Source organism: Miscanthus floridulus, chromosome 14 (assembly GCF_019320115.1).
Source record: "Miscanthus floridulus cultivar M001 chromosome 14, ASM1932011v1, whole genome shotgun sequence".
Lineage (NCBI taxonomy): Eukaryota > Viridiplantae > Streptophyta > Magnoliopsida > Poales > Poaceae > Miscanthus > Miscanthus floridulus.
Window position 1 is genome coordinate 70,625,463 of NC_089593.1, and position 27,745 is coordinate 70,653,207.

A 27,745-nucleotide genomic window follows, 5' to 3' on the forward strand; every position below is an offset into this window, starting at 1 on the left:
TGATTTTCATGAATGAGCCTATTAAATATGAAAGATGTCTAGATGCACTAAACAAGTCCTTAGCAAGGATGTATGCCATGCCAATCAACTTTTACCTTGTATTGCTCGAAGGAGAGGCATGTCATATAAGTGGGGGGGTGCATCAACACATATTTGAGAAATCCAATATGTTCAACTCATTCCTTAGCTTGCAAAACCTTTTCTCATCCAATGGCTTGGTGAATATATCGGCAAGTTGATCTTCGGTGCCTACACTCTCAATGCAAATATCCCCTTTTTGTTGGTGATCTCTTATGAAATGGTGGCGGACATCAATGTGCTTTGTTCTTGCATGTTGAACCGGATTGTTGGTCAACTTGATTGCACTCTCATTGTCACATAGCAATGGCACTTTCTTGAACTTGATTCCAAAGTCACTCAAAGTGGCCCTCATCCAAAGTATTTGTGCACAACTACCGGCGGATATGTATTTGGCTTCGACAGTTGATAATGCAACACTATTTTGCTTCTTTGATGACCATGAAGCAAGTGATCTTCCCAACAATTGACATGTGCCCGAGGTGCTCTTCCTTTCATCCTTGCATCCTGCATAATCTGAGTCAGAGTAACCAACTAGCTCAAACTTTGCTCCTTTGGGATACCACAAACCAACATTTGGTGTATGCTTCAAGTACCTCAATATTCTCTTTGTAGCCTTCAAATGACTTTCTCTTGGTGAGGCTTGAAATCTTGCACACATGCATACACTAAACATGACATCCGGCCTTGATGCGGTCACATAGAGTAGGCTTCCAATCATAGACCGATACAATTTTTGATCCACCATGTTGCCACTTGCATCACTATCCAAGTTACCATTTGTTCAAATTGGTGTACTAATGGCTTTGCTATCACTCATGCCAAACTTCTTGATCATGTCCTTGATATACTTGCCTTGACTCACAAATGTACCATTCTTCATTTATGTAACCATTGAGGAATGCACTCTTAACATCCATTTGATAGAGTTTGATGTTGTGGGCACAAGCATAGGCTAACAAGATCCTAATTGCTTCCAATCTAGCAACCGGGGCATATGTTTCTCCAAAGTCAAGACCTTCAACTTGTGTATAGCCTTGTGCTACCAATCTTGCTTTGTTCCTTACTACTATCCCATCTTGATCTTGCTTGTTTCTAAAGACCCATTTGGTTCCAATCACATTGTGTCCCTTTGGTCTCTCTACTAATTCCCATACTTGATTTCTTGTGAAGTTATTCAATTCTTCATGCATAGCATTCACCCAATCAACATCCTTCAATGCTTCATCTATCTTCTTTGGTTCAATGAATGACACAAATGAGAAATGCTCACAAAATGAATCCAATCTTGATCTTGTTTGTACACCTCTTGAAATATTACCAATGATAGTGTCCAATGGATGATCCCTTGCAATATTGGTTGGTTGGAGGATTAGAACTTGATTGCTTGCACTTGCTTGATCATTAGGTTGAGATGATGTACTATCCACTTGATCTTGTTCATTTTCATGAGAGCCACTTGTACTAGCTTGATTTGTATCATCTTGCACACTTGAGTTAGAGAGCACTTGCACTTGATCATCTTCATCATCATTCACTTGCCTAGGCCTCAATTCACCAATATCCATATTCTTCATGGCATTTGAAAGTTGAATGCCTTTAACATCTTTTAAGTTCCCATTCTCTACTTGTCAACCCTTGGTTTCATCAAATTCAACATCACGAACTTCCTCAAGAGTACCACTATCCAAATTCCAAACTCTATATGCTTTGCTTGTAGTGGAATAACCAAGTAGAAATCCTTCATCACATTTCTTGTCAAACTTGCCCAATCTAGTGCCTTTCTTCAAGATATAACATTTGCAACCAAAGACCAGAAAATATGCAATTTTGGGCTTTCTACCATTCAAGAGCTCATATGGTGTCTTCTCTTTCAATGGGTGACAATAGAGGCGGTTGCTATAATAGCAAGCCGTGTTGATAGCTTCGGCCCAAAAAGATTGACTCACATTGTACTCACTAAGCATAGACCTTGCCATATCAATGAGTGTTCTATTCTTCCTCTCAACAAGGCCATTTGATTGTGGAGTGTACTTGGCCGAGAATTGATGTCTAATTCCAAATTCATCAAATAACTCATCAATTCTAGTGTTCTTGAACCCACTACCATTGTCACTCCTAATTCTCTTGATGGTTGTTTCAAACTCATTGTGAATGCCCTTGACAAATGATTTGAATGTTGCAAACACATCACTTTTGTCCACTAGAAAGAATACCCATGTGTATCTATTATAATCATCCACTATCACAAAGCCATATTTGTTACCACCAATGCTAGTGTATTGAGTTGGCCCAAACAAATCCATGTGCAATAACTCAAATGCTTTATTAGTGCTCATTATGCTTTTCTTAGGATGGGTGTTTCCAACTTGTTTGCCGGCTTGACAAGAGCTACAAAGCTTATCCTTTTCAAACACAACATCTTTCAAGCCTCTAACCAAGTCATGCTTAACCAATCTATTCAATTGTATCATTCCAACATGACTAAGCCTTCTATGCCATAACCAACCCATGCTAGACTTAGTGAACAAGCATGTTGATAATCTAGCTTCACTAGCATTGAAATCAACCAAGCATAGATTCTTATATCTAAAGCCTTTGAAGATCAAGTTAGAGCCATCTACACTTATGATCTCTACATCATCTACCCCAAATATGCATTTGAATCCAAGATCACACAATTGAGCCACGGATAGCAAATTGAAGTTCAAGCTCTCTACTAGCAACACATTTGGTATACTCATGTCATTGGATATTGCAATCTTACCAAGCCTTTTTGACCTTGCCTTTGCCATTGTCACTGTCGACAGAATATCATCGGCAGTCCTCCGAGGGGTATCCCACAAAGGTAGATTGATCGGTAGAGGAGCGTGAGATCAAGAACAAGAAGGCAACAGAGACACACGAGTTAGACAGGTTCAGGCCATTAGTATGACGTAATACCCTACTCCTATGGTCTATTGGTTTGTATTAGCTATCGTATGATATGCCATGATTTTAGAGGGGGTCCCTGCCCACCTTATATAGTCCGGGAGGCAGGGTTACAAGTCGGTTAGATCTGAGAGATAATCAAAAAGTAATAACTGATTACAGGAATCTTGGGATCATACATATCCTAACAGATCTTGTAGTATCTTCAAGATATCTTCCCGATGTCTTGCGGAAGGCGCCGAGCAGAGTCGTGCCCCGCAAGGCTTCTTCTTATGGGCTGGGCCACCCCTAGGGGCGCAGCCCATGTGGTCTGCCGTGGGTATCTAGGGTCGTACACCCCATAGCTAGTCCCCAAGCACCTTGTACCCATTGTGCAACGCCACCTTGAGCTTGTCCGAGCAGTTGTGAATGACGCCGAGCAGTCAAGCTCATGGTCCAACCACCATGCTGAACTGCTGAGCAGCGTGAACCATCGCTGAGCAGTGTGAACCGTTGCCGAGCAGCACGACCTATCGCCGAGCAGCATGACCTACCGCCGAGCAGAGTGACCCAAGTACGGCTTGCCATAAGGGTGTAAGGAGCTCAAGTTCAGAATCGAAAATTTCTCCGCAATGAACCAAGTGTGCCCACTTAGAGTCCGAACATAATTGAAGGAGTCAATCTTCCTCTATATGCATGCAGTCTTTGAGAAAAAAAAATCCCGCACACTCACCACGAGGTGAAGTGTGCCCACTTAGTCCCCGAGCCTGATAGCAGATGATGTAGTCATGTGGTGCCAGGGTCATAAACTAGAAGAAAAGTAGAAAACCAGCCGAGTAGGCAGCCAGTCCACGGGCGTGGCCCAAAAAGAGACACAACACATTCACCGCAAGGTGAAGTGTGCCCACTTAGTCCCTGAGCCTGATAGTAGGTGACGCAGTCACGTGGTGTCAGGGTCAGAAATAGAGAAACAACCAAGAACCAACAGAAAAAACCACCAGTCCCTGAGCTACAGGCGAAGTTATCGGAGTAATCCAACCGCGGAGGAAAAACCAGAGTAACAACTGGACAGTGTCAGTTACTGAGCCTCAATAAATGGCGGAGAAGTCGGCGATATTTAGGCGAGGAGCAACTGAAGGCAGCGATAAATGAGCGCCGCGGGCTGTGGTTTGCGCGGAAGCCCAGGTAATGGCCCATTTGCCGCATCGGAGAAATCGCAGCGGCGCAGATCGTAGGAACAGTTTCCCAAAAACCCTTGAGTCATAAAAGTGGGGAAAATGCTTTATAACAGTACCGCCGCCCCCCATTCTCCCACCTTTGCCACTTCGCCATTTCATCTTCCATCTCAGCCACCACACCTCCAGATTCACAGCCACACATGCTACCGACGCCAGACCGCATCCAGATCTGAGTGATGGCGCCAAAGAGGAGAGCCGCGAACCCAAAGAGAACAAGCCCAAAGAAGGTGGGAAGCAGAGCCAGCTGCGACGAAGAGTGGACACCGTCGCGCACTGGAGAAGCGGAGCTCAAAAGAATGGTGATGGCGGGCGTGCTTCCTGACCGCATCATCGGCGGATGGCGTCCAGCCATTGGTGAGCCCTTTCCAATGCCTAACACCAATGAAGTTGTAGTCTTTGAAGATTATTTTTAGCGTGGATTGGGGTACCCTGTTCATCCTTTCTTGCGAGACCTGTTGGTATTTTGGTCGATTAGTCTGTGCAATCTCCACCCCAACACTATACTACACATCTTGATCTTTATTCACTTCTGTGAGGCGTTTCTTGGGATTCTGCCGCACTTCAACCTCTTTAGACATTTATTTTGGTTAAAGAAGAAAGGCGGCGGAGGCTCCAAGGTGGTCAGCGGAGTATATCTACAGCTCTGGGACGGAATGGCCAGCGAGTATATCAACGTACCACTGAACACTTCCTTGAAAGGGTGGAATGCCAAGTGGTTTTAGATGAAACAGAACCACCCGGCCGTCCGCTGCGACGTCCACCATATCCCAAAGAACCAAAGAAGCTGGTCAGAGAGACCAAGAAGTGTCGACATGGAGCAAGTGAAGGAGCTTCTTAACTTGATTCAAAGTGTGGAGTTGAGAGGTGAACTTGTGGCAGCAAGCTTCAGAGTATGCCGTGTCCAACCTTGCAAGGAAAGGGCCTACCCTGCTTTTGACTACAAGGGCGACGACGATGGAACCCGGGAGAGACCTAAATGGCTATCAAGGAAAGAAGTAATAGGCCGCGCCACAGAACTATTCACCTCCAGCGCCTCATTTAGCTGGCCAAAAGAAACAAAGGCCTTCAACTGTACCAACCCACCTCCTCAGGTAAAAATCTTGTCCTGCATTGTTCAAATGTCGATTTGCCGAGCAAGGAACTGACTTACTTATGCAAAGATCCATTCGCAGGACAGAGCAGTATATTTTTCTAACGTACCGAGAGCTGAATGGCCACCAGCGGTGGATGTCCAACCAACAGAAAACCCTGAAGAAAGTTCCATCGGTATCTCATCAGAATCCAGAGATTCGGACGTTGACCATACGGCGCGTCCCCCCCCCCCCGTTATCGGAGAAATCTCGAGGAAAATGGCAGCGGCAGACGAGCCAGCCCAGAAGAAGAGGAAAACAGCGATGGTCGCTCCCCACAAACCGGGCGGTATATCACTGAGTGGCGACCAGACCAGCCATCCGCGGAGGACTGTGGTGATGGAGTAGTCTATTGACGACGAAAATATAGTTCCCCCTCCCTCAAGCGTGCAAATAACTTCACGTAGAACACACGCGGAGGAGCAACCAAGGGGAAGCGACGAAGTCCTCGAGCAGCAGGCAACAAAAACCCCAACGGAGCAAGCGACGGGAGTCCCCGAGCATCAGACGAAGCTAAACCCGGTGGTACAGGCGGAGCAAACACCGGAACAACAGACGGAGCAGAGGCCAACTGTAGAGGAGGACAGACCTCCACCTGACGACAAGGAGGCCAACCCCACAGCCGCACCCGGGGGCTCGAACAGGCCTCGCCGATTCAAAAAAGCACACCGGCAGACCAAACGGAAAGTAACCTCGCATTGTTGTTGTCTTGCTATTTGATCTCAGTTTTTGGGTGATTGACCAAATGTTCTGATGCAGCGCAAGGCACATGGAGGATCCAAAATCACCTACCTAGACTAACAAGCAGTCTCGAGCTGATCCCGAGGAGGAGGTAGCGCCTACCGCCCCCGTGTCAGGGTCCCCCAGTGCTCGGCGATCGGTGGAACAAACAACAACCACTGCAGGTGGAGCTGGAGACATTGAGGGACCGGCATCAGCAGAGGCTGGCTCGGCAACAATGCCCGAAGCAATGTCGGGTAACGCTGGACGCTCGGGAGCTGAAACTGTAGTTGCCAGCGAGGCGGAAGAGTCCGGGTCGGCGAGACCAGGGGTGCTCGAGGAGCTAACGGTGCCCCCTGAGGGGTCGCATGTCATGCTCGGACCCACTGTCTGGCCACAGAGCCCCCCTGCGGTGACCCCTACCGCTGTGGAAGAGGAGGACGAGGTCGAGGAGATCATTCGTGATGAGCCTCGAACCCAATCCGTCTGAATCCTTCGCAAGCGCGATGACGAAGTGGTAGTTGTCGAGGAAGAGGACACCCCTAGAGAAATGAGGAGGCTGAAATCCGCCCTCGGCGGAGTAGTAAAACAAATCGAGGTTGATACCGAATCCCGAAAATTCTTTGTTGTCATTGTTTGTTTCCTTCTATCATTGGCATTGTGCATTTCTAGGGGATAACTCGAACTGCCGAGCACCATTACCAGTTGATTAAGAGGATGGAGCCCCTCGCCGAGGAGAACAAAAAACTCAAGGATGCGATGAACCTTTCAAAGAAGAATATTCAAAGGGCCCAGCGTGAGCGAGACCTTGCCGAGTCCAATGCGTGGGGCCTAGAATACCAGAATGGGGTCCTGTCTGTACAACTGGTGACTGCGAAAGAACAACTTCGGAGCATGTCCGAGCAGCTGATCACTGCCTCTACACAACTTAAAGATGCTTCCGAGCAATTGGAAAAGCTGCAAAAAAATCTCTGAGGAGAAGAGAGGTACGTTCGATCCACAAAAATTCCTCACATAGCTGGATACGATTACTTTTGGTGATGAATGATGTACTTGTAGAACAAGACGCGGAGCTCGGTCAACTGCGCTAGGCCCTCGAGCAACTCTGGGAGGAGAAAGCGAAGGAGACGGAATGAGCGAACAAACTGACCGAGGAGTTGGACGGTGAGTGCCCCACGGTCGGGTTTTCTGCTGAGGTAATTGTCTTCCATGATGGAACTTCAAAATGCATGCAGACTACCGTCGGAGGGTCAAGGCACAATTCGATGTGTTGGAGCAAGACGCCCGTACCCAGAGGAACAAATTTGACGCCGTAGTTGTCGGAATCAAACCAGTGCTCGACTGCATCGAACCGGAAACTGCTCCTCATCCCGACCGCAGGCCACCTCGCCCGGATATTATCATCGAAAGATGCAAGACGGCATGGGAAAGCTTTAAGAGCTTCAAGTGCGATGCCGTTGTTACTGCTGCTACCCATGCCCTTGCTGTTGTTCAATCCCACTATCCAGCCACTGACCTGGAGGCGATAGGGGGTGGGTATGCCGAAGGGCTGAGCGAAGCGGAGACCCAGCGGCTTGAAGATGAGGTGGAGGACGCGGCGAAAAAGTTGGCCGGTGATATATACCTGTTCGGAGAGAATGATGGTAGTGGCAAAGCATAATGATCTCCTCGGTGAACATCATCTGTAATATCTTGACAGTATAGTTAGAATGCGCGAAAGCGCAAGAAACAAATACTTTTGAAATATTTGTCATTAGGTGCTTGTATATGTAATATATGCAGTTTGCTTATAATTTGGCGAAATAATCTTTGAAGTTTCAAACTGGACACGGTTATACGTAGTTCAATTAACATCCGACCAGTTGGTCTGCTAATAGTCCCTATGGCCTTGGCCAGCCCATAGTCCATAATGTCGAGCGCGGAGCCCGTGCACGTGTAGGGAAAAATTGGTGGCATAGTCTTTTCCATAAAAAATAGCACTGAACGTGTTTTGGTCGGTAGTTGTTAAACGAACTCGGAGATAAAGGCAACACAAGCGGCGTCTGAGCAATGTATTCTATGTTAAACTCTCGGCCTTGGCTGACCCGTAATCCATAACGTCGAGCATAGAGCCTATAGACATGTAGGAAAAACAGGTGTGACCAAAGGACTGCAGCCGACCACCCATAACGCAGAGCGCGGAGCCCGTAGCACATGTAGGGAGAAATCGAAGACTGGGTCATCTCCGAAGAGAACAAAAAAAGAAAAAAATGTTGCTCTCCGATCAAACAATGTTTTTGCTTTATGGAAAACATGCTCTGCAATTTGGAAAAATCAAGTTTGGTGATTTGGAGAAAACATGGTCGGCGTTTTGGAGAAAACGTGGTCGGCGTTTTGGAGAAAACGTGGTCAGCATTTTTGGAGAAATCGTGTTCGGTGTTTTGGAGGAAACGTGTTCGGCGTTTTGGAGAAAACATGTTCGGCGTTTTGGAGAAATCATGTTCGGCGTGTTGGAGAAATCATGTTCGACGTGTTGGAGAAATCATGTTCGGCGTGTTGGAGAAAACGTGTTCGGCGTTTTGGAGAAATCGTGGTCGGCGTTTTTACGGCGATTGCGTACTGGAGTTCGTTATGAAGTAGCATATAGCTTGGCGACCATAAGTGTTTGTTAATCCACAATAGAGACAAAACGGAGACAAGTTATGGAGACCAAAAAACATTACTGAATATAAATTTGTAGAGTATATATCTGTAGTGTTTCAAGAATAGAAACATATAAGGTGTTTGATGTGCCATGAGCTAGGAACATCAACTCCTTCTAAGTCACTTAGGCGATAAGAACCTGGTCGAGTAACCTCTTTGACGATATAAGGTCCTTCCCAAGGGGAAGAGAGCTTGTGCAAACCGTCAGTCTTTTGTTTTCTGCGGAGGACGAGATCGCCAACAGCAAATGAACGACCTTTGACGTTTCAGTTGTAGTACCTCCGCAAGCCTTCCAGATACTTAGCTATACGGACACAGGTGATTAGGCACTCTTCCTCGGCTCTCTCGATGTCCTCAGACCGAACAGCCTCGGCTTGCTCTTCATCATAATTTTCCACTCTAGGTGCTCAGAAAGTAACATCCGCTGGTAGTATGGCTTCTGAGCCATAGACCAAAAAGTATGGAGTCACACCGGTGTTGCAACTAGCTTGAGTACACAGTCCCCAGACTATAGCTGGAAGTTCCTTGAGCCATCTGCCCGGGTGGTTTTCTTCTTTTTGATATAGTCATTTTTAGGGCATCAAGTATCATACCGTTCGCCCGTTCGACTTGACCGTTGGCTCTTGGATGGGCAATAGAAACATATTTGACAAAGATGCAACGGTCTTCGCAGAAGTCCTAGAAGTGATGTCTAGTAAACGTAGTTCCGAGATCGGTGATGATGCTGTTTGGCAGACCAAATCTTTGGATGATATCTTCAAAGAGCTCAACTGCCTTTTTTGCAGTAGCCGAGACGAGCGGTTTATATTCAATCCACTTGGAGAACTTGTCAATGGTGACATACACGTACCAGAAACCACCTGGTGCTGGCTTGAAAGGCCCAATCATGTCCAGTCCCTAGCATGTAAAGGTCCAGGAGGCTGGGATGGTTTGCAGCACTTGCACCGGTACGTGTATTTGCTTAGCAAAGAATTGACATCCTTCACAACGTCAGACGAGATCTTTTGCATCAGTGATGGCTGTGGGCTAATAAAAACCTACTCAGAAAGCCTTTCCAACCAATGTTCTCGAGGCCACATGGTTGCCGTAGGAACCAGAGTGAATTTCAAGAAGCAGCTTCGCTCCCTCCTCTTGGTTGATGCATTTCTGCAGTATCCCTTCCTTGGCACTTTTCGTCATCAAGCTGCCGTCCACCAGCATGTAAAGCTTGCTTCGACGTACTAGACGTTCAGTTTCAGTCTTGTCGACGAGTACTTTGACGCTGGTGAGGTACTTGATGAATTGTTCCCTCCAATCGGCGACCGGCGAAGGTACCGCAAGTACCAACTGCTCGGTAGGGGGAACTTCTTCAACTTCCTTATCTTCCTTGATGGATGGCGCCAGGAGATCTTGAATAAAAACCCCCAGCAGGATCGCGGCGCGAGAAGAACCAGGCTTGGATAAGTGGTCGGCGAGTTGATTTTGGTCACGTACCACGTGGTGATACTCGATACCATAGAATTTTCCTTCAAGCTTTCTGATTTTAGCGCAGTAAGCGTCCATCTTCTCGCTGGAACAAGACCAGTCTTTGTTGAGCTGATTGATAACCAATGCGGAGTCCCCGTACACCATTAGTCGTTTGACGCTGAGCTCGATGGCTATACGAAGACCATGGAGACATGCTTCATATTCCGCAGCATTGTTGGAGACCGGGAAGTGTATCCGAAGAACATAACATAGCTTATCCTTGGTCGGCGTAATAAACAGAATGCCCACACCAGCACCATTGATGTTAAGGGCGCCATCGAAGTACATCACCCAGTGTTCGGGGCAAGCAGCGGCGATCGACTCTTGGATCTCAGTCCATTCAGCGATGAAGTCAGTGAGCGTCTGTGACTTAATGGTAGGTCTGCTTCTGAATTCAATGGAATAGGTACCGAGCTCAACAACCCATTTAATGATACAGCCATTGGCTTCTTTGTTGCAAAGAATGTCCCCCAATGGGAACTCAGTGACCACGGCGATCTTGTAGTATTCGAAGTAATGTCGGAGCTTGCATGACATAATCAGAACTGCATATAACAGCTTTTGTACCTAAGGATAACGAGTTTTTGGCTCATTAAGTACTTCACTGATAAAGTAGACTGGACGTTGCACCTTGTAAGCGTGCCCGGTTTCCTTGCGTTTGACAACGATAGCTGTCCTCACGACGCGAGAAGTGGCGGCGATGTATATTAGTAGAGTCTCATCTGGCCTTGGCACTGTCATAATCGGCGGCTGTGTTAAGAACAACTTGAGCTGCTCGAAAGCTGAGTCTACCTCCTCCGACCAGGAAAAGTGCTCGGAAGCCTTGAGGAGCTTAAAGAAAGGTAGTCCTTTTTCGCCGAGGCGTGATATGAAGCGGCTTAAAGCAGCCATGCAACCTGTAAGTTTTTGTATATCCTTGACACATGTTGGCTGTTTCATATTGGTGATGGCGGAGACCTTGTCAGGATTAGGCTCGATGCCTTGAGCACTGACAATGTAGCCTAGCAGTATACCGGATGGAACTCCAAAGATGCACTTTGAAGGGTTCAGCTTCCATTGGTACTTGTTCAGATTGGCGAAGGTTTCTTTGAGGTCGGCGATAAGGTTGTCGGCTGTCTTGGTTTTGACGACCATGTCATCGATGTATGCTTCGATGTTGCGGCCGATTTGCTGGTCGAGGCACATCTGAATGGCCCTTTGATAGGTAGCCCCAGCGTTCTTGAGTCCAAAGGACATAGTTTTGTAGCAGTATGCTCCGAAAGGTGTAATGAACAACGTCTTTATCTAGTCTTCTTCCTTGAGGGAGATCTGATGATAGCCGGAGTAACAGTCAAGAAAAGAGAGTAGTTCGCAGCCGGCGGTAGAGTCTACAACCTCGTCTATCCGAGGCAAGCCGAAGGGGTCTTTAGGGCAGTGTTTGTTAAGATCAGTATAATCAACGCACATTCTCCATTCTTTATTCTTTTTTCGAACGAGAATAGGGTTTGCTAACCAATCTGGATGATACACTTCTTTTATAAACCCGGCAGCTAAGAGCCATTTTATTTCTACCCTAATAGCCTCCTTGTCTGGCATGAATCGGCGAAGTTTCTGCTTGATCGGTTTGGCGGTCGGTGAGACATTCAAGGAGTGCTCGATCTTCTCCCGTGGTACAACCGGCATGTCTGCAGGTTTCCAAGCAAACACATCGGCGTTGGCACATAGGAAGGAGACGAGCGCACTTTCCTATTTGGGGTCAAGGTGAGCCCCAATCTTCACGGTCTTGGAAACGTCATTGAGGCTGATGGCGACCTCCTTGATTTCCTTGGACTTGGCGGAGGCGCGGGGAGGCTCTAGCTCTAGAATCTCCATGTCATTGGTGGGTACTGTCTTGACTTTGGCGACCACGCTAGCCATCTAGATGGAGAGGTCGGTGGCTTCGGCGAGGGCGAGACTCTCTGTCTCATAGGCGTAGGCGACGGAAAGGTTGGCCCGCAGAGCCAGGACTCCTGCAGGCGAAGGCATCTTCAACACCAGATACGCGTAGTGCAGTACGGCCATGAATTTGGCTAGAGCTGGCTGGCCAAGTATGGCATGGTAGGCGGTGTTGAAGTCGGCGACGTAGAAGTTGATATGCTTGATGCGGTAGTTGCTTGCCGTGCCGAATTGTACTGGTAGGGTGATCTCTCCAAGTGGCCTAGATGCCCTTCTCGGTACCACACCCTAGAAGGAGGAGTCTGAGGGTGTGAGATCTGATATTGCGAGGCCCAACTCCCTTAGGGCTCCGGCGAAGAGTAGGTTCAAAGCACTGCCACCATCAACAAGGACTTTTCTGAATAGCACCTTCTGGACGGTTGTGTCGAGGACTAGGGGGAAACACCCTGTATATGGTATGTCTGCCCACTAGTCGGCCCTGCTGAAGGTGATGGGGATCTCCGACCATGGGCGATAGCTGGGGTCGGTGGTAGTTTCTTCTAAAGCGACGGCGAGCACCCGTCGAGCGGCAAGCTTCCGTTCCCTTCGACTCTCAGTGGAGGTGAGGCCCCCGAAGATGGTGGCGACCACCTTATCGTGGTCCTAAAAGGCGTTGTTGTTGTTCCCAGGTGGTTGGCAACCTCCTGTTCCATTGTTGGCATCGTCGTCGAGCCTCTTGTCCTAGAACTCCCTGGCTAGACCAATGCAGTCCTTCATCTTGTGTTTGGCGTTCTTGTGAAGAGGGCACGGGGCGTCGAGTATCTTTTGGTACTGCTCATCGTAGTTACGCTTGGCGCGAGGTTGACTAGCGGCGGTGAAGATGTGTTCTGGCCAGCGGCGGCGATTTTGGCTAGGCCTGTGTCCTCCTGCTCGATCACGGCCGCTATCACGATGATAGCTGCGGTCGTCGTGGCGGCGGTCATTGTGATGTCAGTCGTCAGGGCAATCGTCGTATCGGTGGGGTGGTCGCTGAGTGCCTGCATCCTCGTTGAAACGCACCTCGGCTTCCTCTGCATCAGCGTACTGGTTGGCGGTAGTTATCATTTCGCCGATACCGGTTGGCGGCTTATGGTTGAATTTGGAGCGAAGTTCGCGATGGTGGAGTCCTCGGATAAAGGCGGTGATGACTTTAGCTTCCGTGATGTTGGGGATAGAGTTCCTCATCTCGGAGAAACACCAGATGTAGCTACGGAGGAGCTTGGATGGCTTCTGGTTGATGCGGCTGAGATCATGCTTCATGCCGGGTCGAGTACACGTGGCCATATAGTTGTCGGTGAAGACTTTCTTCAACTCTTCCCATGAGCCGATGGAGTCTGGCACAAGGCTAGTGAACCAACTCATGGCGGGTGGCGTGAGCATGATGGGAGATAATTTGCCATAACGCTGGTGTCTCCTCCCGCGGCACGGACGGCAGTGGCATAAGCCTGCAGCCACTGAGTTGGGTTCATTCTTCCTTCGTAGGGCTCGACCCCGGTGATCTTAAAACCATGAGGCCATCGAAGCGTTCAGAGTGCCTTTGTGAAAGTCAGAGGCTCCTCAGGATTGTCGACACTGTAATCTGCGGCATTGTGGTAGGGGATACGCTCGAGGGCTAAGTCCGGGTTGTCGTACTCCCTTTCGTAATCCTAGCGGCGACGTACTTCGTCTTCGTGGCGACCAAAGTGATGGTGCTCGATACATCGCCGTGCATCCTGGAGGTTGCTGAGATGTACTCTAGCATCCTATTTGACCTCCTGGTCTTGTTGCGATGGTGTTCGGCGTGATGCCCCTAGGTACCCCTTGGAGAGGTAATGATTGGTCGGTGAAACGGCTTTGACTTGGGTGGCGATTGGACCTCGGCACAGCTGATCGGTGAATCATGCTCGCAGAGCATGAAGGTCTCTGATCCTTGTGGATCTCATTGACCTGACAGTGAGCCGCTTTAAGCATGGCGGTGATCTTGGCGAGCTCGGGCGTTTGAGGGAAACGAGCGAGCTCGTTGGCGGCTACTGCCAAATTGGCACTTGGAGTCTTGAAGACGTCGTGACCGTCGACGCAGAGAAATTCTTCGTCTAGGTCATGGTAGAGCGGGAGCGGTCTTCCTTGAGAGTCAAGCCGATTATTCCGAGCAACCTCGGCCCTTGCAATGGCTGCCTTGTTCTCTCACTACTGCGCACGGTTGATGTTTCGGTTCTCCCGAGCAGCGCGCTCCTCCTCTGTTTCACCGTTCCGAGGAGGGCTGTCGATGCTGACATTGAAGATTGCACCACCCCAGAAGGGTGGGAGGAGAAATTGATCAGAGAAGGTTTCGGTGAGGGTCTCCATAGAGCCCTGAGTCTCAGAGCCCGAAGTTTCTTCCGAGATGGTCTGGAGGTGCGCCCCAGGGCTCCGGCCTAAGTGTAGCATGTTGACAGCCGACGGGAGCTGGACGGCGATCTGGTCGGTGAGTTTGCCATTTAGGGCATGCTGGTAAGCGGTGGCGGTGTTGGAGAATCCAAAAGGTAGGGCCATAGCCCTTGCAGTTTCCCGAGCACCCTCTGATAGATCTAGATCAGAGGGTGGCCGGCGCTGAACCAGAGTGTTCAGTGCCGATTCGGCGACGGAGAGACAATCGGCGAGCTTCAGTCCGACTCGATCGATGGATTTGATCAGATCGTCATTGTTGATCGGCCTCCTCTGGTAGCGAGGAAGCGGACGGCGAGTTGTTGCCGAAAGAGATCTCAGAATCGCCTCTGAGATTGGATCTGCAGTTGCAGGTGCGGGGGTGGCCGGCGCAGAACCGATCTGCTCTGGCTCGAGGAGCTCTCCGACTCCGTCAGTGTTGATGACCCACGAGATGGATCCGACCGTGAAGATCTGGCCAGGCTATGGAAGGGACAAAGAGCCTATGGAAAAACCATCTTGTTCGACAAGGAAACAGCACGCACACCCCTACCTGGCACGCCAACTGTCGATAGAATATCGTCGGCAGTCCTCCGAGGGGTATCCCATGAAGGTAGATTGATCGGTAGAGGAGCGCGAGATCAAGAACAAGAAGGCAATAGAGACACACGAGTTAGACAGGTTCAGGCTGTCAGTATGACGTAATACCCTACTCATATGGTCTGTTGGTTTGTATTAGCTATCGTATGATATGCCGTGATTTTAGAGGGGGTCCCTGCCCGCCTTATATAGTCCGGGAGGTAGGGTTACAAGTCGGTTAGATCTGAGAGATAATCGGAAAGTAATAACTGATTACAGGAATCTTGGGATCATACATATCCTAACAGATCTCATAGTATCTTCAGGATATCTTCCCGATGTCTTGCAGAAGGCGCCGAGCAAAGTCGTGCCCTGCAAGGCTTCTTCTTGTGGGCTGGGCCACCCCTAGGGGCGCAGCCCATGTGGTCTACCATGGGTATCCGTGGTCGTACACCCCACAGTCACCAAATGTAATACTATCATAACCATCATTGCCATTGGTGTTGATTGAGTTGAACATTCTTGCATCACCGGTCATGTGTTGAGTGCACCCACTATCAAGAACCCAATGCCTTTCTCCAGCTTTGTAATTGACCTACAAAAGAAGATCAATTCTTTTTAGGTACCCAAACTTGCTTGGGTCCTTGAAGGTTAGTCACTAAGCTCTTTGGTACCCAAATGGCTTTTTTCTTTGAGCCTATCCATGGTTTACCAATGAACTTAGCTATTACACCATTTGCACCCTTAGTAAGCATATAGAAAGAATCAAGCTTAATGGAGGATACATTAGCATTTTTGCTCTTGTTCTTGCATTCATGCTCTTTATGACCAACTTGCTTGCAACTAGTGCAAAACCGACCATTGTTCTTCACAAAACTAGTCTTGTGAGGAGCAAAGGCTGCCTTGCCTTTCTTGGGGGTATAGCCCAATCCCTCTTTGTAGAGAGAAGCTCTTTGGCTACCCAAGCACATAAGCAAGCGGTCCTCACCACCATAGGCCTTAGCCAAGGTGTGAGTGAGCTTATTGACCTCCTTCTTGAGGTTCTCATTCTCAACCATTAGTGAGGCATCACAAGTGAAACCAACACTACTAGATGAGGTGGAAGTAGAGGTGCTACAAGAAGGGTTAGTGGGAGGAACAATGATAGGCATAGATAATGATTCATTAATTATATCACAAGTTAATCCTACATTGTAAGTCTTAACATGCTTCTTTTTATTTTGCTCGTCAAGCAAAGAGGAATGAGCCTTTTCAAGCTTTTTGTGAGCCTTGCCAAGCTTCTCATGGGCATCCTCTAGCCTCTCATGAGATGCATTTAGCTCATCAAAGGCTTGCTTAAGGGCTTTTAGTTTCTTATGCAAGCTTTTGCATTCCCTTCTCTTGATGTCAAAGTGTTCTTTAGCATCTTCTAGCATGTCAAATAATTCATCTTTAGTAGGTTCATCATCATCACTATCACTATCATTTTCATTTTCATGTTCCTCATCACTTTCATCATCACAAGTTTGTACCTTAGTGGCCTTAGCCATGAAGCATGATGGAGTGTCGAAGAGAGAAGGCTTCTCATTGATAGCAATGCTTGCAAGTGCCTTCTTCTTGGTGGTCTTGTCATCATCACTATCATCATCATCACTTGAGGAAGCATCACTATCCCAAGTGACTACATATGAACCACCCTTCTTCTTCTTGAAGGTCATCTTGTCCTTCTTCTCTCTTTTTCCCTCTTGTCCTTCTTCTTGTTCTTCTTGTTGTCATCATCATTGTCGCTATTGTATGGACATTGAGCAACAAGATGATCTTTGCTTCCACATTTGAAGCACCTTCTTGACTCTTCGTTGTTCTTGGATGAAGCTTTCTTTCTTCTAGCATGGCACCCTTTCTTCATCATGAACTTGCCAAATTTCTTGACAAAGAGAGCCATCTTCTCATCATCATCATCATCCCATGAACCATCATCTTCACTTGATGTTTCTTGGTTTGCCTTGCCCTTGGATGATGTGGCCTTGAATGCCACGCTCTTCTTCTTCTCATCCTTCTTCTCATCCTTCTTCTCATCTTTCTTCTCCTTCTTTTCTTCCTTCTCATCATCATCTCTATACGTATCATCGGTCATTATATCTCCCAACTCTTGGTTTGGTGTCATGGTGTCCAAACCACTCCTCACTAGAATAGTGACCAATGTGCCAAATCTTGAAGGTAAGCATCTCAAGAACTTGTGGGAGAAGTCCTTGTCCTTCACCTCTTCTCCAAGTGCTTTGAGATCATTGACAAGCACTTGAAGCCTATGGAACATCTCTGGCACACTCTCATCCTCCTTCATCTTGACAATTGCAAACTTCTCTTTGAGAATGTATGCCTTTGCACCCTTCACGGCTTGAGTGCCCTCAAATGATTCTTCCAACATCTTCCAAGCCTCATGAGCCATCTCAATATTCTTGATTTGCTCAAATGTTCTCTCATCAATTGCATCATGAATGGCACTTAGAGCAATGTCATTGTTTTGGAGAAGCACTTCTTCGGCCGCGGTGGGATTCTCCGGATCACCAATCTCAATTTTGGTTTCTAGCACCTTCCACACCTTTCTATTGATTAACTTGATATGTGTGGTCATCTTTGATTTCCAATATGGATAATTTGTGCCATCAAATTGGGGTGGCTTCTTGGTGTTGTTGATTTGAGCCATTTTTACACCGAAGGTTGTTAAGCCTCAAATCACGGTGACCTCGGCTCCGATACCACTTGAAAGGTCCTAATGGCTCGAGGGGGGTGAATAGCCTATTAAAAATTCTACAACACTTAACAAACCGGTTAGACAATTATGAGGCGAAGCAAGTGTTGCGCTAGCCTACTAAAAATGCAAGCCACCTACCACAATTCTAGTTTATATAGTTTCTATCCACACAAAAGCTATGTCACTACACTAAGTTAGTGTGCTCTCAAAGACTAACTAAAGAGCCACACTAACCAAACTAACAAGCTCTCACAACTAGCTACACTAAAGAGCTTGACAACTAGTTTGCGGTAATGTAAAGAGAGTGAGCAATTTGTTTATACCACCGTATCGAGGAAGGAACCAATCAATCACAATAATCAATATCAATGAAGACCAATCACCTCGGAATCAAATGATGAACACAATGATTTTTACCGAGGTTCACTTGCTTGCCGGCAAGCTACTCCTCATTGTGGCGATTCACTCACTTGGAGGTTCACGCGCTAATTGGCATCACACGCCAAACCCTCAATAGGGTGCCGCACAACCAACACAAGATGAGGATCACACAAGCCATGAGCAATCCACTAGAGTACCTTTTGGCTCTCCACCGGGGAAAGGTCAAGAACCCCTCACAATCACCACGATCGGAGCCAGAGACAATCATCAACCTTCGCTCAACGATCCTCGCTGCTCCAAGCCGTCTAGGTGGTGACAACCACCAAGAGTAACAAGCGAATCCCGCAGTGAAACACGAACACCAAGTGCCTCTAGATGCAAACACTCAATCAATGCACTTGGATTCTCTTCCAACCTCACAAAGATGATGAATCAATGATGGAGATGAGTGGGAAGGCTTTGGCTAAACTCACAAGGTTGCTATGTCAATGCAAATGGCCAAGAGAGTGAGCTTGAGCCAGCCATGGGGCTTAAATAGAAGCCCCCACGAAATAGAGTTGTTGTACCCCTTCACTGGGCACAACACGGGGTGACTGGACGCTCCGGTCATATTGACCGGATGCTGGACCTCAGCGTCCGGTCATGCGATGCGTGCCACGTGTCCCCTCTCTTCAAATGTTGATCGCCCGATCTCAACGGTCAAATGATGACCAAACACAGTAGCTCAAAGTGATCGGACGCTGAACCCCAGCGTTCGGTCGTTTCCAGTAAGCATCCAGAGACGACTTTTCATGACCGAACGCGTCCGGTCATGCTCGATCGGACACACCCAGTGTCCGATCACATGGTGAATCCCCTATGTGCTGCCATGTCAGCAGGACCGGACGCACCCTTCCAGTGTTCGGTCACTAAGTGACCCAGCGTCCGGTCAGAGATCGACGCCAGCGTCCTCATGCTTCACCTGACCGGACACACTGGTCCTACCGAGACCAGTGTTTGGTCACTTACAGTGACCTCCGCCTTTTCTGTCTAGGGCGCCGGTGGCACCGGAAGAGTGTCCGCACTCTATGGGCAGACACACCACCGGTGAAGTTTCCTACCCTTGCTCAAATGTGCCAACCACCAAGTGTATCACCTTGTGCACATGTGTTAGCATATTTTCACAAACATTTTCAAGGGTGTTAGCACTCCACTAGATCCTAAATGCATATGCAATGAATTAGAGCATCTAGTGGCACTTTGATAACCGCATTTCGATATGAGTTTCACCCCTCTTAATAGTATGGCTATCGATCCTAAATGTGATCACACTCACTAAGTGTCTCGATCACCAAAACAAAATGGCTCCTACAATTTATGCCTTTGCCTTGAGCCTTTTATTTTTCTCTTTTTTCTTTTCAAGTCCAAGCACTTGATCATCACCATGGCATCACCATCATCATGTCATGATCTTCATTTGCTTTACCACTTGGAATGTGCTACCTATGTTATGATCACTTGATAAACTAGGTTAGCACTTAGGGTTTCATCAATTTACCAAAACCAAACTAGAGCTTTCAGCGGTTGTAGAGTACTATTCTTGTAGGCGTACGGGGTGTGGTTCCTGGTATTGTGGTTTGACTTGTGCACCCTGTCTTGCTTTCTCTATTCGTCCCTGGTTCCTTCTGAGTGGGCGTCCCCAGTCGGATGGCTCCAGTCGGCGCTTGGCCATACCAGTTGGAAAAGAGCAGGGAGCAGGGTTCTTGCGATCCCTGGTCAGAGACGTGGGGTCGGAGTTGGAAGTAGCGCCTGGGCTGGGCCTTCCAATCGGAGAGGCCGTCCGGAGGCGGCCGAAGCCCGAAGCGAGCGCTCCGGTCGGAGAGGTGGCTAGAGCCCAAAGCGAGTGCTCCGGTCGGAGAGGCGGGCCGAAGTAATTAATGGGCGTTGTTTCCCTTCGGCTAGACCCTCCGGTCGGTGACTGGACCGTCCTCCTGGCCTGTTACTTTCACTCTTGGGCCGGCCTATGAGTTTCGTGCTTGTTTGCTTGGGCCGAGCCTTGACGTGGAAGCTAGTCCCCGAGGGACCCTGGGTTTATGAACCCGACAAGTGGTGTCCATATTGCCGATCAGCTATCACCAGCTTAGAGGGCCGCTGTTGAGAGGGTTGAGAGTCATCATGGTAGTCCACCTGGGACTATCATGCTTATAGGATGGCATGTTGCTTTAGAGGAGAGTTAGCCTCAGGGGGAGACTATTGAGCAGTAGAAACAGCTAGCAGAGCAGATAGAAGATACTCAGCAGGCAGAGCAGATCGAGGAGATAGAGTAGGTAGCACAGCCACAACTTCGATACTCTGGTCATACACATACCCAGGTACCACCGAGGCTTGAGACACAGAGGAGGGGCTCTCGTCTGCCTCCTAGACCACAGGTTCCACCTCCAGTGGTTCACCTTGACCTAAGGGCAGCCACAGCAAAATAGGTGCAGCAGCTCCGCTTCATCCAGTTTGAGGATTGGTTTCCACCGAGGCGGGATGAGCGTGCTTCAGAGCACTTTTATACAGTATTGAAAGAGGACTTCTCTAATGCTTATCTGAATAGTGGAGTTGCCTTCAGATCCCAAAGAGTTTGCTCTATAGAGTCACTTGTTGCAACTACAAGCGAGCAGATCCGTACTCACCTCTAATATCTGCCCGGGTTGACAGATCTTCTTGGACAAACTGGCCGCTATGTTCCATCATGGGTTCATGAGTTCTACTCTTCACTTTGGATTGACCCGAGGTACAGATTCATTCACTTTGCATTCCGAGGCCATGACTATAGGCTCTAGAGCTCGACAATCAGAGAGATTATGAGGATTCTAGAGTCACTTATTCACCTTCATGAGGTTTGCTATGGACAGACAGAGCCTCTGAGATGCCCTCACGGTGGACCTGTGCCACCGACAGATCTCGTAAGACCTTGCTTCATAGAGCCATTTGGTGAGGGGTCGAGCAGGACACCACGTGACCTTACTCCTATAGCTCAACTTCTTGATGCTATTATGAGGACTCTTCTTCCGAGGATGGGATACCGCGAGGGCCTAACTCACGTTCAGCTATGGCTAGTGTACCATTTGGTATCTCAGACTACCTTTGATATCTGGGATGTGATACTGTCAGAGATGGAGGACACACTGGCAGAGGGGTTGAGAGGTCATCGTCAACTGCCATATGCTCATTGGATTACCTTCCTAATCCAAAAGGTAGTTACACAGAAGTCTCCTGAGATGATGGCAGAGTATACTGGTGCTACTACTAAGTTTCTGCCATATAACATGACCCAGATGCTCCGTCACAGTAGTGCGAGGACACCTTGCTAGCCGAGCCATTGCCTAGAGGTGCCAGAGGCAGCAGCTGAGTAGGATGAGATCATCCGAGGCATTGCAGCAATAGAGGAGGAGCAGCTTGATGCATAGCAGGGAGATGTGATTGAGAGCGACGCTAGTGACAACTCTGATGATGACTATCAGCCTATTCTATAGATGGTTCCTCGACCATGTGATAGAGAGGCCAGTGACTCCTGCTCCACTCCACCATAGCCACCGTAGACAGACCTAGCTCTTCTCGTTGTACTTGAGCGGATGAGGTAGGATTAGGCACGCCAGGCCTAGAAGACCACAGCTGCACTAGCATAGGTTTAGGCTCGACAGGATGAGTTCCAGAGGTAGCAGCAGGCCATGCAGTAGCAGTAGCTTATGATCCAACAGCAGTTACTTGGCTTTATGCAGCATGTTATCATGGCTATTGGGGTTGCTCCTCAGCAGTCTACACCTCAGATAGGCTAGCCTGCTACCACCACTACAGTGACTCCAGCTGTATAGCCTAGTGGGTTTTAGAGTCAGGGACAGCTAGCTACTCAGTTTGCTTCACCTACAAAGCAGGTTTCCCAGTGGTTTGCTTCACTAGTGATAGCCCCGGGTCCTCAATTCACACCTATTGTTATGGGCTTCACTCCGCCTCAGAGTTCTTCAGTGCTAGTGGCTAACACCCCAGTATCCAAGAGTCTCAGTGCTACTTTCAGTGAGCTTACAGGGTAGCCTACACCTCCAGAGTTATGAGTCCCTGTCCCTACTATAGTTGCTCTAGTTACAGGGACTACCGAGATCCTCCGGTCGTCTATTGCATCTTTCGAGCCACCTTAGATAGTCACAGCGACAGCGACAATGGTAGATGTGGCTCCACTTCCTACAGTGATACTTCTAGAGTCATAGGCTGCGCCAGCTCCTGAGCAGACGTAGACCGCTTCACCTTCACTTCCAGTGGCAGAGGGTCAGACTGCTCAGAGTTTAGGGTCTTAGGATGATGCTACTCAGTTCCAGATCTCTCACTGCACCTCAGCGCCCAACTCGACTGCTCCTATCCTATCGTCCGACCCTTAGGTTTTGGTGCTTGATGCCAAAGGGGGAGAGGGAGTGAGTATGTTAGATCTAGGTGGGGCATTAGATCTAGGGGGAGGATGTGATTCATTTCCTTTGGTTCTTTATGTGTGATACTTTATGCATTCATGTTTACCTTCATGCATTGCACTATATACATATGATGGTGTGACTTATGTGACATGTGTGCTCTCTACATTGATATACGTTTATATGTCATATCACTTGATTATGCTCAATTGCTTTGCTTCCACGTTTTACTCCGATTCAAATGAGCTTTACTTTATGTACTCATGCTTAATTCATATCTATTGAGTACACCATGTTGGCTTGGGTCATATAAGCATGTCTAACCCCTTTGCTCTTATTGTCAAAAGCTTATATGAACCAAGCATGTTGAAAACCTCACTCATATCTTCTACATACTCGAGGCAGTGTTGTCATCAATCACCAAAAAGGGGGAGATTGAAAGCATCTAGGCCCCTAATTGGGTTTTGATGATTAATGACAACACAAGATTACTATGACAAATGTGTGTTTTGCAGAGGCAATTTAAGTTAGGTCATGGTAATGGCAATTGATTGGGCAATCATGGTGGTCATGCCCCTGACGATGGAAATCGTTTTGATTTTCAAAGGATGGATGACAAGGTTAAGGATGGACTAGTTCTAAGTGTCGTTTGGCGTTGGAGAGACATTTAGAGTAGTTTATTACTTTGTTTTTCCTTTGGCCATACTATTAAGGGGGGTATGGACTAGTAGCTTGACCTAGGTGAGTCTAGTGTGTTAGGTGTGGTGCACACTTGTCAAATCTAGCACTAGGTAGCTCAGGAACAGCCCTAAGATCAATTGGAGCAAACTTCATTCACATAGGATTTTGAGTTGGAAGTGAATAGAGGGTCAAATGACTGACCAGACACTGGTCTAGTTACGACCAGACGCTGAAGGGTGACTCTGGATAGTTCATTTGATCAACTGAAGTCGTCTGGTACTGACCGGACGCTGAGTGAAAGTGACCGGACGCTGGGTGCCTGCGTTCGGTCAACTCTAGAGAGGTTCCAAAGAGGGAATTTCTTGATCAGACGCGTTCGATCGGTTCTGACTGGACACTGGTTAGGATTCGGTAACTGACCGGATGCTGAACAGCAAAGTGATTGGACTCTGTGTGCTAGCGTTCGATCAACATCAATAAGGTTCCAGAGAGTGTTTTTCATGATCTGACGCATCCGGTCAGTGATGACCGGACGCAGGTCAGAGTCCGGTCAGAACTGAACGGCTCTTTCTGACACAATGGCGGGGATAACTGACCGAAGCATCCGGTCACCCCACATTATGCTGACTTAGCCTCCCAACGGTTTGATTTGAATAAGGGGGTATAAATAATCACTCCATTCATCCAAGGAAGGTCTCTTGCCCACTTGTTCAGCTAAGAGACACCTTGAGAATGCTAAGGAGAGCAAGAGCCTAGTGAGGTGATTGAGATTTGAGAATCCAAGATTAAGGTCCTCATTAGTGCAAGGAGAGTAGCAAGTGTGCATCCACCCTTCTCATTAGGCTTGTCATGGTCAAGTGAGAGTTTGTGCTTGTTACTCTTGGTGATCGCCATCACCTAGATGGCTCGGTGGTGATTGGGAGTTTGGTGATCATCCGGTAGAGCTTGTGGATGACCCAACTCAAGTTGTGAGCGGTTGTGGGCAATTCACCGTGACGGAGTGTCGAAGAATCTGCCCATAGAGAGCACTTGATCCTTGCGTGGATCAAGGGGGAGCTACACCCTTGTGCGGGTGCTCCAACGAGGACTAGTGGGGAGTGGTGACTCTCTGATACCTCAGCAAAACATTGCCGTGTTCCTTTCCCTCTCTTTACTTTAAGCATTTACTTTTGAGCAATTCATTTCAAGTCTTTACATTCCTAGAATTGCCATGCTAGAGTAGGATTGGAACTTAGGGTGCAAAACTTTTGTGCGGTAGAACAATAGAAACACATTCTAGGCACAAGGGGTGAAGTGGGCTAAGTGTGGGGCTTAATTATTGCAAAGAATTTAGAATTAGCCCAATTCACCCCCCCCCTCTTGGGCATCTTGATCCTTTCACTTTGCAAGGGTGGGATGCGCAAGAAGACAGCCCAACCGTGGTGCACTTGACCATGTACTTGATTGCTTTGGATGAGCAGTATGACTGGCAGGCCTCGGAGCTGAGGAAGTGCCTCCACCGAGCCAAGGAAGCCAACATCTTCTCTAGGATGCTCCAAGTGCAGCTCGCTGAAGCACATGCCAATGTGATAGCCGCTGAGGGTCGTGAAATTGCCATGTCAGAAGCCCTAAAGGAGGTAGGAAGATCGGCATGCCCATCAGCTAGAGGAAGCCTACCTGGTTACAAGGTCCAAGCATAGGACACTTGCCACTGAGGGGCAGAAACCCTTGATCTTGGAGGGAATTCCTGTCCACCCGTGGGAAAAGAAGGAGAACCGGTGTTGCAGTACCGCTCGCACCCTCACCCTCGGAGGTGTCAGAAGGAGAGCCCTTGCTTCCCCTCACTCAGCCACTGCCAAGAGAGGAGGTAGATCCATAGCCGGGCAGTAGAAGAAACCACCGAGCCCAAGAATGAAGCTGTGTGGTCTGGCGAAGTAGATGAGTTGTTTTAGGGGAGATATACCCGTAGTTAGTAGTGCTTTTCATCGCTATCCTCTAGTGTGGTAATCTTTCCGTTCTATTTCGTCCGTAGTTGTTGAGATCGTCTAGTCATAGGACGCACGCAATGTATCGAGAGTGGGAGAGTAAGTGCTTGTATGTTGTACCAGTATAAGAGTGTTTGGAACGTGCATGTTGTTTATTCCGTTGTGTTTGATACGTCAATTTACCCTTAGGTTCTGTTAGACTTGCTTAGGGTTCTCAAGACGACGTCCAGCAGTTACGAGAGAAGCAACCATTCCGATGCAAGCAGAACAGTCAGGATTGAGTAACAGAGGACACTGTATCAACTAATTATGGATGTCCCAGCAGAACGTTTGCATTTATTTAAATTAAATCCATTATGGGATTTGATTTTCTTGTCCCTTGTTGTGAAAGGAACCCTTGTTTGAATCTTCCCTTGCAATACTCCTCGGATTCCAAGGTCTATGACCCCACTACCTTCATTGCGTGTAAGTTGGTAATAGTCACCTGGTCAATAGCTTATGGTGCCGCAACAAAACTGAGGGCCCCTGTGGAATAGCTGCCACATGGTGACGCTGCTCGGCACATGCTGGTATTAAGGTTCATGACCAAGCACCATTGCCAAGTTTCCCCACCATACAACTCTTGCAACAAAATATTCTCGTTGGGAAAAATATCTTTGTGTTCTAATGGGAAATCCACAATGGGGTGATGGAGTAGTGCTCTTTTGAAGTGACTGAGTTAATATGATTTTTGAAGGAGGAGAGCAACAAGGAAAAGTTAGTACTCGAGTAGTCTAGAGTGATTGAAGCGCCTGAGTTGACATCATGTCCCAAGCCCTGTGTCTAGCTTGACCGCACTATGCACGCCGGGTCATTTCGTTGCGTGCCCTGCGGACATCGTTAGTGTCGGGCCCACTAGCACCCCTATTCTCACATGACCACAGCCTTATACTGCACCCACCATACTTGTGCACTGTGCGCTTCCCCTTTTCTCGGTACATTGTCGGCTCTCGGTCCTCACTCTCGCTTCCCGTACCGGACCCCCCCTCCTTTTTCCTCTTTTGGGGACACGGCTGCTTGCATGCCTCCCTGCCGAGCGAATCCCCTCCCCTCCTCCTTTTTTCCTCTCTCCACTCAAGCTCGCGCAGGGAGCGCACCATGGCCGATGCTCTCCCCACCTCGTGACCCGCTAGTGTTTCCCTTCCACTCCGCCTCCACATCCTAGTGCGTTGCACCACGACCTCCATCCACCAAGCTATAAGATGCCACCTTGTGCGCCTCTCCTTCATCCCCATCCCCCTCGAATCTGAATCAGAGCTAGTAGAGTAGATTCCTTCTGTCCGTGCAAGTTGGAGTAGCTCTGGAAGCAACTAAGTTGAGAAAGAAGCAGTCGGAGACAGAGCTATGAGATCTAGCTATCGCTCGTAGAACTAGATCGTCAGTCAGAGGTGATTGTGTAATCTGAGAAGAAGAAGGGATCTGGTTTTTGTCGAAGAAGTTCAAGTCCACCTCTGGTTAATTTTGGTCTTAGGGTTCACGATGATTGAGTTCTCAGTCCCCTGTTTCTAGATCTGTTGGGCATACGCCATGTTCTAGGTGATCATTTTCTTGTTGTTCCTCCATTGTCCCTGTCTATCCCGACTTCTAGATTAAGCTTTTGGTTGTACTAGGTCTGTTCTTAATCGTGCATCTCTAGATTCCTGAGCGGTTTAGTATTCAAAGTTCTTAGCCCGCTACGACAGCCATACTCCCAACCGTCATCATCTTTAAGCATGTCGCATCGATGCGCAAGCTGACCCCCTCCCTCCTCTTCCTTGTCGTTTCCACCCGATGCGACGCCATTCATTAAATCCAGCAGGAGACGTCACCATCGCCCAATTCGTCATGTCTTTGGCTCTGTCTTTAAGCCACCAAGCCGCCCGACCCCATTCGTCCATGATTGGAGTGCGGCCAAGCTCCAATTTGGTATTTTTCCTCACCATCGGGTCGTTATGGTCGCGCTCGACCGTTGTGGGTGGCAACTCCCCTCAAAGCCGTTAGAGGCTAGCCCAGCTATGCCATTAGCTTTGCCTCAATTCCCTGTTCATCCTACGCACCTTGGCCAAACCGCCACCCCTACCCGGTGCTGCTGTCATGGCCATGTCCTCCGCGGTGCGTCGCCACACGGCTCAGTCGCACGTGGCCAGCCCTCCTCCGCCATCCTCTACTCCAAGTGTCACTTCGGCCAAGTCCATGGTAAGCTCCTGATGCTCACCCACTAGCTGGATAGGCCTGTAGCTACCCTATCTCACCAGAACGGTCGTGCCGCCATCGTGGATGGCCACGCGATGCTGTAGCCCTCACTAGTGAGCCCCGCCACCCCTCACCACCACCCAGCACAGTCGTTTAGGTCAGGGATGGCGATCGATCCGCTAGATGGGTCCACACA

The 27,745-nt window shown here is 48.4% G+C and overlaps 1 protein-coding gene across 1 annotated transcript; it reads right to left on the bottom strand.

Annotated features, from left to right (window-relative positions):
* Positions 1-9,799: 9,799 nt before the first annotated feature.
* Positions 9,800-10,369, bottom strand: LOC136503692 (uncharacterized). The gene has a single exon (XM_066498685.1). The coding sequence runs from the start codon at positions 10,367-10,369 to the stop codon at positions 9,800-9,802; it is 570 nt and encodes a 189-aa protein (XP_066354782.1).
* Between the last annotated feature and the right edge of the window lie 17,376 nt (positions 10,370-27,745).